General features: G+C 37.9%; 1 protein-coding gene across 1 annotated transcript; it reads left to right on the top strand.

Moving 5' to 3' along the window:
• Window positions 1-11,396: 11,396 nt before the first annotated feature.
• LOC101013544 (keratin-associated protein 8-1) lies at window positions 11,397-13,385 on the top strand. Its single transcript, XM_003895547.4, has one exon. It carries the CDS (start codon window positions 12,860-12,862, stop codon window positions 13,049-13,051), a length of 192 nt encoding a protein of 63 aa, XP_003895596.1. The 5' UTR covers window positions 11,397-12,859; the 3' UTR covers window positions 13,052-13,385.
• The last annotated feature ends 373 nt before the right edge of the window (window positions 13,386-13,758 follow it).

Here is a 13,758-nt window from a genome sequence, read left to right as displayed (position 1 = left end):
TTCACACTGCACTGTTGAAATCTGCTAACCAAGACAACCAGAAACACACCGATAGCCAAACAAGTTAGGTTTATTAACTTGTTGCCACAGTGGAGATCACAAAACATGAGAAACTGCAAGATACCTCACTAAGAGGGTGTGAGGAGGGGTTCGTTATGGGATTTGGACTTGAATTAGATGATTTTCCAGAAGATTGAAGGAGGTAGAGGTCTCTTCTACATTGCATACTGTATTAGTTTCCCATTGCTACTGTCACAAATTACCACAAATTTAGTGGCTTAAAATAACACAAATTTATTCTTGTATAGTGCTGGAGGTCAGAAGTTCAAAATGGGTCTTACTGGGTAAGACAACACCAAATCAAGGTGTTGGTAACACTGCATTTATTCTGGATGATCTAGAGCAGAATTCATTACCTTGCATTTTCCACTTTCTCGAGGCTGCCCCCTGGCTGGATGTCCAGGCACCCCATTTCTTTGGCCTCAAACTCCTCATCTGTCAAATGTATGTCCTGTTCCTGACCTGCTGCCTCTGCTTGGGGGCCAGGGTTGGGGTAAAGGGGTTTAAGAATCAAAACTGATAGCATCCGTCCCATGCTTGAAACCCTTTTTTGGCTCCACATTGCCCTCAAAATAAAGACGTGTGTCCCGGATGTGACTGTGTGGGCTGGCCCTGCCTGCACCCCAGCCCCCCGAGGCATTTCTTGGCTGTGTCCCTTATATCTTCAAAGACAACAGCACAGCACTTTCCCAGCTCTCTCCTTGATTCTGATACTGATACAGGAGTCTCCTGTCTTCCCCTTCTATTTATAAGAACCCTTGTGATGACACTGGGTTTGCCCAGGTAATCCAGGATAATCTCCCTAATTTAAGGTCAGCAGATTGGCAACCTTAATTCAGCCTTGCTGTATAACATACAGGATTAGAATGATGACATCTTTAGGTAACATTATTCTGCCTATCGCAGCCTCATTCTAGGATCAGCTGTTTCAAAGGATCTCATTTAGGAGGTGGAACAAGGCTACGTTTGTAATTGGTAAAGCAGCAGCAGTCACCAAAGGTAACGTGTGGTCATCGCTGTGGTTTGTGTAGCTCACTGCACTTGTTTTTCTCCCTTCTCAGACATGATTACAGAGGGGTGTTATTTTTGTCTCACTCTGTCATCATCACAGTCTGACCTAATCTGATTTGGTGTTCTGGAAGTTGCAGATGGGAAGTAGGGGACACTCTGGTTTACCATTAGTGTTATCAGGGCTGCTGTTTATCTTTCTTAATGGTGCCTTCATTAGCTGACGGCTGTGATTCCCTCATTACATGATGTATTCTGTAGGTTCTTTGAGGTCAAGCACCATGTTTTATTCAATGTTACATCACCTGTGCTTTGGATCCCAGACATTTGATTTTTTTTTTTTTTGAGACTGAGTTTCTCTCTATGGCCCAGGCTGGAGTGCAGTGGCACAATCTTGGCTCACTGCAACATCCACCTCCTCTTTTCAAGCGATTCTCGTACCTCGGCCTCCTGAGTAGCTGAGATTACAGGCACCCACCACCACGCCCAGCTAATTTTTGTATTTTTAGTAGAGACGGGGTTTCACAGTGTTGGCCAGGCTGGTCTCTAACTCCTGACCTCAGGCAATCCACCTGCCTTGGCCTCCCAAAGTACTGGGATTACAGGTGTGAGACTCCACGCCCAGCTGATAAATTTTTTTTTGAATGAATATAATTATTTAAAACCGTATAGAAAAAGGCACAATTCCTTGTTACTTAAAATATGGCCTGCAGGCTGGGCATGGCGGCTCATACCTGTAATCTCAGCACTTTGGGAGGCCAATGTGGGAGAATCACTTGAGGCCAGGAGTTTGAGACCAGCCTGGGCAACATGATGAAACTCCATCTCTACTAACAACAACAACAACAACAACAACAACAACAACAACAGCATAAATTAGCTGGACATGTGGGTGTGCACCTGTAGCCTCAACTCTCAGGAGTCTGAGGTTGGAGGATTGCCTGAGTCTGGGGAGGTTGAGGCTGCAGTGAACCATGATCACGCCACTGCACTCCAGCCTAGGCAACAAAATGAGACCCCGTTTCAAAAAAATATGATATGCAGACAGGAAACATTGGCATCACCTTGTGTTTGTTCAAAATTCAGAATCTCAGGTCTCTCCCCTGTTAAATTAGACTCTACACTTTAACAAGATTCTCAGGTGATTTGTGTGCACATAAAGTTTCAGGACTGGCCCAGTTCTGTTGACTCTTATCCCAAAGGAAGCAGAAAAGGAGATACTTCTCACTGTTGATTTTTAAAAGAACTGATGAAATAGTATTAACATTTTTATCAAGAAAAGAAAGTTTTCTCTTTTTTATCATTTTTCCTATACGTTTTTTCTATTTTTTATTGCTATTTACAGAAAAACCAGATTATGTTTTTTCATTTCCATTGAAGACAGAGGAAAAGTACTTAAAATTGTAGCAGGAGAGCCTTCTATTAGATAAAGGGACATATTTCCAGATTCTAAAGCTTGCTAGGCAGGGAATTCTTTGGGTATTCTATAAAACTAAACATGGTAAGCATTGTTGTCTCTGAAAATAAGCTGTTATTTCTCAGACACCAATTCCTTTTTAGTGACTTGCCTCTGAGGCTTCTGACATGATCTTTGATAATGGTATTTGCACTACCGTGTCCTGTTTCTTTTTCTTCCCTTTCCAATCATCCTCCCCTCTTAGTAATCTACTTTCCAAGTGTGCCCTCTGATTTCCATTTTGAAGCTTCTATATCTAATGTGCTGGGGTGCAACTTCAGAATTTTTAAGACTTTCCTTATGAACAACCTTAAATTTTAAGAAGGAAATCTTTGGAACTGGTCATACTTTTTGGTTAAATTTAAATTTTATTTTATGTTTAGTTTTGCTCAGCAAAGACTTTGATGACATAATGCTTTGAGCTTGCCATTTCATTTGCTGTTTGGCAGTAACAGGAAGCATTTTTTTAAAGGTTGTCAGAAGGATTTGCCCTTTGGTCTTCCAGAGGCCAACCTGGGTAATGGCAAATGATTTGAAGCATCATGATTCTATTCTTCAGTGACATCGTCTTCACACTGAGGTGGTACAATTGACCATATCTGTTACCCTTTCCACTAACACAGCTTGCAGGCTGGTGCTTTAATTTAAATTTATACACATTTCCAGTTGCTGGCTCTAACTCTGCCTTGGTGTCACAAGAAGAGGACCTTAATTCCTCTGTTTTGCATCCCCAAGAATAGAGAATAGATGCCAAAACTGACCTTCTTATCCTACCAGTGATGAAAAGCGTGCAGCAGAAACATGCCATCCTTTGAACTGCTTTTTCATGTTCATTATAAATCACATGTAAGGTGTTTCTGAACAGAGTCCATGAATCTACCATGCATCCAGGCATTGTTGTGGTAACACGTTATTTCTTAAGAAAACCACATAGGTTCTGCATCAAATGAAGTTAAGCTTCATTAACTAGATGCTTGCTGTGATAATTAACCACACAGCCTCACAAACGTGGCTTATCCCTCAAAGTGCTGTAGTAGCAAGGTATTGAGATTGTGTCTTAAATTAGCCTAAGTCTTGGTCAGCAAGTTCTGATCCTGTCATGTGACAGTTTTTTCTTTCTTTTTTATATTGCCTGGCAATTTTATTTGACTTGGTGTGATTTTTGACTTCAGACCAGGTTTCTTGACCTTGGCTCCATTGACATTTTGAGCTGGGTAATTCTTTGTATTGTGGGAGCTGTCCTATGCATTGTAGAATGTTTGGCAGCATCGCTGGCCTCTACCCATTAGATGCTAAGTAGCACCCCTTCCCACCCTGAGTTATGACAAACAAAACTGTCTCCAGACATTGTCAAATGTCCTCTTGGGAGCACAGTTGCCCATAATGATGTCACATCAGCTCTATTCTTAGACATTAAGCCTGGCTAATAGAGTGTCTCTGTTTTCTCCTTCACCATTTCACATTCATCCCATTTTATGTTGTATGTTTTGCTAAAGAGGATGCCTTTTCAGGTACCTTATTAAAGAGCACTGCACGTTTCTCAAAGTTTGACTAAAGCACCACCTTTATTGGAATCACCTGGTCTGCTTATTAAAAATGCAGATTCCTTGGCCCCACATGAGACCCATGGAATCAGAATCTAAAGGAATGGAGCTCAGAAATATTTATCTAAAACAAGTATCCTGGGAGATTCTTGCACAGATTAAACTTTCAAAACTCTCATGATATTCTTGTAAAGATTTCAACATTTCTGAGACTCCTGTCACTGCATTTTGTTTTTCAAAGTGATGGCAGCTGGAAGCTCATTCGTTTGTCTTAGGAGGAATGTGTAATAAGATGAGAAAAAGCACTCTCCATAGTTGCATGCCTAATTGACCAAATTCCAATGAGAGAGTGTTGAATTGTTATATTTACTCATCAGTGATTTTGATGGCAGAATCATACAATGTTTAGGGTGGCAAGTCCCAGGAAGTCAACTCATCCCATTTTACAGTCGGGTCACACTAGGCCTGGAAAAGTGATTTGCCTCAATCCTCACAGCAAGTGAGTAGCCAAGTTAGGTTTAGAATGTTCTTTCATTAATTCGTTCAACTGAAACTTAACATATATTATGCCCAGCAGTGAATGAGGCAGTGAGGAATCAAGGCTGATTAAAAACACCATTTTGCTCTCCTGGAAACAAGCATGTTAATGAGGCAGACAGATACCAATCACACAAGAGAAGGTTATGTGGCAACTGCGATTAAGTCCTACAGATACGAGGAAGAGGTTGGCCTACTGTTATGTTACAGATGGGCTCCAGCTAATCAGGAATGGCAGAAAGGTCTCCCAAAGGAAGTGATTGAGCTGGCGTGTGAAGGTTGCATGAGAGTTGATCAGGAGGAGAGGAAGGAAGAGAATTCCATACAGAACAAACAGCGTGTGTCAAAGCTTGAGAGTGAGAGGAGCAGGCAAAGTTTGAAGAACTAAAAGACAGCAAAACTTAACGAAGAGGGAATTGAGAACTTTTAGGTCAGTTTAAAGATTAAAAAAATATTATCCTAAAAGCAATAGGAGTAATTGAAAGGCTTTTTTTCTTGTTTTATTTCTAAGACTGTTATCGATTTTTTCATTTGTTATGTTGAGGTACATGCCTTCTAATCCTAATTTGTTGAGAACTTTTATCATGAGGACTGTTGAATTTTGTCAATTTTTTTCTCTGCATCGATTGAGATGATCAAATAATTTTTATCCTTCATCCTATTAATGTGTAAAATATATTACATTGATTAATTTTTGTATGCTGAAACATGCTTTTCAGAGGTAAATCTACTTGATCATGTGTATGATCTTTTTAATGTGCTTTTAAATTTGGTTTGCCAGTATTTTTGCATCTATGGTCATTAGGGATATTGTCCTGTCATTTTATTTTCTCATAGTGTCCTTGACTGACTGGTATTAGAGTAATACTGGCCTCATAAAATGAGTTTGAAAGTGTTTCTTCCTCTTTAATTACTTGAAGGACTTTGAGAAAGATTGGTATTAGCTCTTCTTAAATGTTTTATAGAATTCAATGGTGAAGCGATCTGGCTCTGGATTTTTCTTTGTTGGAAGATATTTTATTACTGATTCAATCTCATTATTTGTTATTGGTCTGTTAAGATTTCCTATTCATGATGTACTCTTGGTAGGTGGGATATTTCTAGGAATTTGCCGTTTACTGGAGGTTATCGAATTATTTTGGCATATAATTGTTCACAGTAGTCTCTTATGATCTTTTATATTTTTTGAGTATCAGTTATAATATTTCTTCTTTTATTTCTGATTTTATTTGTCTTTTCCCTTGTTTTCTTAGTCTAGCGAAAGGTGTGTCAATTTTGTTTATCTTTTAAAAAACCAACTCTTAGTTTTGTTGCTCTTTTCTGTTTTTTAAGACTATATTTCAGTTATTTCTGCTCTGATCTTTATTTCCTTTTTTTCTTGGTAACTTCGGACTTAGTTTGTTCTTTTTCTTTTAGTTCCTTCAAATATAAATTATGTTGTTTAGTTGAAATTCGAATTTTTCTTGATGTAGATTTTATTGCTATAAACTTCTCTCTTAGAACTTTTGCTGCATTCCAAAATTTTGGTATTTTTTTTCTTTTTTTTTTGGTGTGTCAAGATATTTTTCAGTCCTCATGTGACCCACTGGCTGTCCAGGAGATGTTGTTTAAATTCCTCACGTTTGTGAATTTTCCAGTTTTCCTCCTGTTATTGATTTCCAGTTTCATACAATTATAGTTGAAAAAGATGCTTGATATGATTTCATTCTTCTTAAATTTGTTAAGACTTATTTTGTGGCCTAACATGTGATATGTACTGGAAAATGTTCTGTGTGTGCTTGAGAAGAATGTGTATTCTGTTGCTCTTGGGTGGACTATCTGTGTACATCTGTTAGGTCCATCTGGTCTAAGTCCAAGCACAATGTTTCATTATTGGTTTTCTGTCTGGATTATCTATTCATTGTTGAAAACGGGGTATCGAAGCTCTGTACTATAATCATATTTCTATCTATTTCTTTTTTCAGATCTATTAATATTTGCTTTATATATTTAGGAGTTCTGAGGTTGTGTACATATGTATTTTATAATTATTGTATCTATTGATAAATGTACCCCTTTGTCATTAAATAATAAGCTTCCTTGTCGCTTGTGACAGTTTGTGACTTAAAGTCTATTTTGTCTGATGCTACTTCTGCACTCCTTTGGTTTCCATTTGCATGGAATATCTTTCTTCATCTCTTCACTTTCAACCTGTGTGCATCTTTGAAAGTGAAGCGAGTCTTTAGTGGGCAGAACATAGTTGGGTCTTATTTATTTTCATTCAGCTGCTCTATCTTTTGATTGGAGCTTTTAGTACCTTTACATTTAACATAATTATTGACAGGTAAAGACTTACTATTGCCAATTTGTTAATTGTTTTCAGTAAATCCTTTGTTCCTTTCTTCTCTTGCTGTCTTTCTTTGTCAATTGATGATTTTCTATAGTGGTATGCTTTGATTCATTTCTCTTTGTCTTTTGTATAACTACTACAGGTTTTGCTTTGGAATACCGTGAGCCCCAGATAAAAGTCTATTTTAAACTGATAGCAAGTTAACTTTGATCACAAATACTGGTGCACTTTTGCAGCCTTCCCGACACTTTACATTTTGATGTCAATATTTAAGTCTTTTTTTTTTTAAAATCATGTATCCACTGACAAATTATCCTAAAGTTTTAAAATAATTTTGTCTTTGAATCTTTATCCTAAAATTATAAGTGATTTGTTCATTACCACTACAGTGTCAGAATATTCTCAATGTGACTATGTGCTTTCCTTTACCAGTGAGTTGTATATTGTCATGTATTTCCATATTGCTAATTAACATCCATTTCAGCTTGAAGAACTGCTTGTAGCATTTCATGTAAGGCAGGTCTAGTAATGATGGATTCCCTCAGCTATTGTTTGGGAAAGTCTTTGTCTCTCCCTTATTTCTGAATGACTACTTTGTCAAATAGTGTCCTTGGCTGGCAGTTTTTTTTTCTTTTAGTACTGTGAATGTATCATTCTATTCTCTCCCGGCCTGGTAGGTTTCTGCTAAGAAATCTGCTTAAACTCTTGTGGAGGTTCCCCTGTATATGATGAATCTCTTCTCTTGCTTTCAAACTTCTCTTTGTCTTTGATTTTTTGAGAGTTTATTTCTAATCTGTCTCAGTGAAGTCTTATTTGGTTTGAACCCGATCATAGCAGGATTTTTAAAGAGGGAGGCAGAAGGGTCAGAGTTAGTAGCAGGAGATGTGACAACAGAAGTGAGAGATTGGAGTGATGAAAGGAAGTGGCCACGGGTCACAGAATGCAGATGCCCTCTAGGAGCTGAAAAAGGTAAGTAAAGGAATTATCCCCTCAGTCCCTGCAGAAGGAGCCAGCCCTGCTGACACCTTGATTTCAGACTTCTGGCACCCAGAACTGTAGGGATAATAAATTTTATGAGGCCCACATTATCTCCTGCCTAAGTTAGTGTGATGGCTTTTGTGGTAACACTACTGATTATTAATCCAATGACCATTTCTCTCTCTCTCTTTCTATGCTTCCGGAGCCTGCTTCACACCACTAAGGCACAAATGCCAGATGCACGCTTTTCCACCTTTCCCTATAACTCAACCATGAGGTGTGACTCAGTTTTGGACAATGGGCCCCAAAGGAAATCCATGGCAAGACAAATGTGAAAGATATTCCTTCCTGAAACAAAATGAAGAGGAATCGTTGAGAAGCAGCCCTCTTTCCTTCCTGGTTTTAGATGTTGATATATAAGAATGTGAAGTATGCACCTGCTGAGGGAATCACCATGAAGCCAGCCCTGAATACTGACACTGTCAAGGCCTGAAGCAACCCTGGAATTACTTATGTTCTCATTTCCTATTATTTGTGAAAAATAAATTCTTTCTGTTTAATCAACTTTCAAATGGGATTTTTGTTACTTGCAGCCACAAGCATTCCTAATAAAGTTTTAAACAGGTCTTTCTACCTCTGGGGTTTCTTTATTCTAATTCATCCTCCACAGTCTCAGAGTAGTGATATTTCTAAGGTGTAAAATTGATCATGTCACTCCCATCTTAGTGTATAAAGTGGCTCCTTTGCTTCCACAACACATACAGTCACAGGTGCCCCCTGACTACCTTCCTGGCACCACCTTCCATTAATTATTCTCTCATATCCAAGGCTATGATCCCTCTGAATAATTTGTGGCTCCTGGAAGACACTTGGCTATTTAACATCTTTGAAACTCTGCTTTAAATTACTTTCTCTTTCTGGAATATTTCCTAGATCCAACTATACTCTAGCCAATGTCTACCAGTAAAATATCCCTTTTCAAGACCCAGTTTATGTATCTATCCCCTTCATGCTGAAACATTCCTGCAAGTAGCCCCTACTTCAGGTAGAATCATCCACTGTGTCCTTTATTCCCAAGTCTACAAGGGGAAGCCTCTACAAGAGACTTCTAGGGTAGAACATATAACAGGTATTTCATTTATTTATAATTCCTCATTTAATTACCATTTCTCATTCATCTTTGGATCTCCAGCACCTATACAATGTCTGGAACATAATACATGCTCAATAGATGTCTGTAAGAATAGATGTTTAAAAAGATGAATGGAAGATAATTTTTGTACTGTATGGAAGATAATTTTGTATTGTATATATCACTGATATATATTCTAAAACTCATTTAAAACATCCCATTCTATCGCACAAGCCTGAGAAGCAGAGGTTTCAGTGAATCAGGATCATGCCACATACTCAGCCTGGGTGACAGAGAGACCCTGTCACAAAATAAAATAATCAAAAACAAAAACAAACCCCCAAACAAAAACAAAAAACAAACAAACAAAAACATTCCATTCTAATTTAGCTTTCATTTCTAATAAATGTTAATATGCTGAAGGTGTAAATGTTATATTTGAAGCCAATATGACAGGGATATTTTTACTGTGCACATTGTAATTGACTCTGTTTCTGAAATTTGTACACAATATATTTCCTGCTCCCTTGTAGAAAGTCAAAAAGCAGAATTTTTTCTTATCTTTATGTCAGGTCTTATTTGAAATCAAAGAAATATGAAAGATAAAGTCAAATTATTTATTAAACAGCATTTTAGGATTGTTATTAAAAGAGGGTCATGAATTTTATCCAAGCCAATAAATATCTAACAATGATTAGCTTATTACTGTGCCATTTAACATGTGAAAATATATTTTTCTCTTTTGTAAACCTTCAAGTTACATAGCTTATTTAGGGGGAAAATTTACAAAAGGATATTTTAACAGCAATTGGTTTGAAATGCTGCTGCTTTCTACTGGGCTGCTTCACAATCACATTTCCCCGCATGTTGGATGGCATTAGAGAGGCCATGGATATTTTTAGGATCTGGTTAAGGAGAAGCTGAGTCAGTGATATGTTCAGTTTGGGCATGGTGGGATATATTTATGTGTTTTGCAGCCACTTCTGTATCTAATTAAGCTACTTCTAGCCATTCTTATGTGGGAATGGCTCCCAGGAATTCTTCGACCACTCTGCTGATCTACCCAGAATGTGTGATGTGAAAATGCAGGACCAGAGGCCCTATCTTAGCCTGATTTTTCCCGTGGCATACAGCACAGGATGAGTAGTGGAGGGGAAAACAGTTTGAAATGATGGGGCCAGAAGCTAGCCTGTGGGAAAGAAAACTATTGTAGTAGTGTGCCAGGCAATTCATAATACAAATACTATTTTTTCTCTGAATTTTGTAATATTTGTAAGTTTTGTTAGTGTTTTTTTTCTTTTGGTGATTTTTTAAAGCATCTCAACAAATATTTACTTTTGTACTTAATTTTATATTTGTTACATTGTATACTTTTTAACAAATGGGCTTTCAAAAATGTGTACTTCCAAGCTTTATGAAATCCTGACTCTTTCTTTGATAAGCCTATTATCAGAATAAAGCTTTCATAGGCTCAATATAGGATTAAATTCGCTATTAATTTTTAAATGACTTGTTGATAAATGATATGTCTCCCAAAATTTTCTTTTGTTAGAATTTTCTGTAGACTTTCTAGAGAAAATCCAAGCTGTTCTCTGTAAATAGGGCTTAAGTTTTAAAAAAGACAACATATTTTAATTACTATTCACGTACAGAGCTAGGTTTTGTGCTGCAGAAGGCAAAACTAGCATCTTGTCAGATTGGGTAGGCAAATGGGAAAATTCATTTAAATAGAGCATCATAATTGACCTTTGGCAATATTTATTCAAAAATTTTAAATTTTCCGTTAAACAATGCTATCTTTTGTCTAAATTTTTTCCCCCTAACATCAGCTTTTCTATCATGAAATATAGCAATGTGATGCCAGTAGAAACAGAATGTAAATCATTCTATGATTTTTAGGGAATGATCTGTGGTTGAATACCTTTATGTTTTGGGAATAAATCTAATTTCAATTCCCTGAACTTGTTTAGCTATAAGCCACATGTCGTGTTTGAATTTTAATTGCTGAATCCCCATAGGCAGGCATCCAGGTTTGCTCACGAACCAGGGTACTATAGCTGTTTTCATTCTCCAGAATGTGATTATTACACATTGCATATCTGTATCAAAACATCTCATGTACTCCACAAATATATAAACCTACCATGCACCCACAAAAATTAAAAATAAAAAGTTGAGGCCAGGTGCAGTGGCCCACGCCTGTAATCCCAGCTCTTTGGGAGGCCGAGGCAGGAGACTTGCTTGAAACGAGGAGGCGGAGGTTGCAGTGAGTCAAGATTGCACCACTGCACTCCAACCTGGGTGATAGAGCAAGACTCCACTTCAGAAAAAATTACATATATGTGTATATATATATTTAAAAATGCCTCTGCTGTAATCTATTTTTCATTAATTAGATTTAATTAATTAATTTAATTAATCTGGCTAGTACACTGGCATGGTTTTGAATTTTCCAAGAGTCTCGTCTTGTTCTTGGATTTAGCCTCTGATCCCTAGCCGCTGATAGCAGGGAGCAAAGTTACCTCTGGGTTATGAATTAAAATCTAGGGGAGCTCATGTGTAATACATATCTGTTTTGTGGCCTTCTAGAATGATTCCTATTACCTCTGTGCCTATTTCTGTTCCATGTGCCCTCTTTGGGTATTTGTTCTGTAAGTTCTCTACTAAGTGCCACTGTAAGAAATCTTAACACAGGTGTCTGGGAATAATATATCAGGTCTTACATGATCCAAGATAGTTTTGATCAGCCTTATCCCTCCTTTAACTCACGTTTGAGAACTAACTCTCTGTTTAGAGAGGCATAACATTCCTTTTTTATCCTGGGGTACACGATCATTCTAAAAGTGAAATAACTGATTTCATATTGTCATCTGGTCCTTTATAATATCATCACATTTGTCAGACAATCTGGTTTCATTAGATCTAAGAGAAAAAACATTCTAAATCTTACCATAAATTTTTTAATTCATTTTTCTGTATTTACCTTATTAGTTTCAACATTTAGTTTAAAGCATGTTTCAGGTCAAAAAATCAAATTTGTTTGACAATTCAGTACAAGGATTAATCCAAATATTCCATTTTAAAAGCTCAATACTATTAATTCGAGCATTCTTCTAGAAATGTGATGTTAGGTATAGTTTAGGAGGGGACTATGATTAAGATTACATTTTTAACCAGTTTCCCAAACACGGTAGCTGTAGATATAGACAGAGAGAAAAAAGAAAGACTCTTTCTCATGAGTCTTATTGTACTTGTCTTCCATATTCCAAAGAAGAGAATCCTTGAAGCATGTGAATACTAAGACATGCTTTAATTTTGAGAATTTTGAGATAGACTCACTATCCATTTGTTATTTTATTTATTAATGTATTTAACACTTATTTATCGAATTCCAACTGTGTGTTGTGGGAATTCAGAGAGCAAGAGGACTGCATAACAGTTAACAACTGTTATGAATATTTCTTGATATTATATGCCTGCTTGCAGAGAGTTATACAGGGTCTATAAGACAGAGTGCTTTGAAGTCCTGGCAATGATTTTTTTTTAGGAAGGGAAATAATTTGTTTAAAGTCATGTTCTTGCTGCATTGTATCACATGAGAGCTTTCTTAAGCCACTGTAAAGACATCATAAGCAAGAGCAAAACAAGTTAATGAGCTTTTAAGAATGTAAATTGGTGTCAAGAATGAAAATGAGGGCTTTGTGTTTTTCACCACCCACCAGAACCAGGATATATAAAGAAGGTTCTGAGACCAGGAATCCATCCCACTGAGGAAACGCACTCCTCTGCTACCTAAGCCCTCCACTCCTGACACCATGCACTGCAACAACTTCTCCGAGGCTGTCTTCCCAGGATGCTACTGGGGCACCTATGGCTACCCACTGGGATATAGTGTTGGCTGTGGCTATGGCAGCACCTACTCCCCAGTGGGCTATGGCTTCGGCTATGGCTACAATGGCTGTGGGGCTTTTGGCTACAGGAGATACTGGCCATTTGCTCTCTACTGATTGACTGAAATCCCCGAGGCGTAGAATCTTCTCTCCCCTGAAGGCTGAGCAGCACATCTCCAGGTTCCCCCTGTATCCACTCCTTCAGTCCTCATTTGCTCATCAACCTCAGAGACACTGCCTTCCAACTTACCTCCAGTCCCGGGGAGGAAAATGAAAAAGGAGACGCTTCCTCAAGCTGCCTGCCCTGGCTGATGTTCTCTGGGACGTTTTTGGAAACTCAACCTCCTACTTGTCATACACTACTTTTGAAATTTTCATGACACTCATGACTTGTCATGATGAAGTTATGGCTATGTCTATCAAAATCTCAATAAATTTATCTCAACTGGTATAATATTCTCATGCTAGGGTGAAGTTTCCTTTCTTGGTGTGTGCATATTTTCTGTTACATTGGGAGTGGCGGGGGGAAGTGAATTTCTTTTTCTCATGTGGGCCTTAGGAACAGTGAGAAAGCAAAGAATTATTGATCCTGTGTGATTAGCAGGTAAGAGGGTGGGTTGCAGGAAATGAATAAAAAGGTTGCCTGTTTGAACCTTCTTAAAATTTTATGATGCCCATCTCCAACCCAATGGAGCACCATTTATTGCTCAGGGTGCCCTTCTTATCTCACTACTTCTCCTCTGCGAGAAAACCCAACACAGGAGGAACTTTTTCAGTCACTTCCATGTTAGTCCAAATGGAACCCACTGTGTTCCCTTTCCCAG

This window comes from Papio anubis, chromosome 4 (assembly GCF_008728515.1).
Source record: "Papio anubis isolate 15944 chromosome 4, Panubis1.0, whole genome shotgun sequence".
NCBI lineage: Eukaryota > Metazoa > Chordata > Mammalia > Primates > Cercopithecidae > Papio > Papio anubis.
The sequence above is the reverse complement of the archived record's forward strand: the minus strand, read 5'-3'. Positions and strand labels throughout refer to the sequence as shown.

Excerpts from the sequence above, each read along its gene's own strand:
- LOC101013544 (XM_003895547.4), top strand. The coding sequence starts at position 12,860 with ATGCACTGCAACAACTTCTCCGAGGCTGTCTTCCCAGGATGCTACTGG.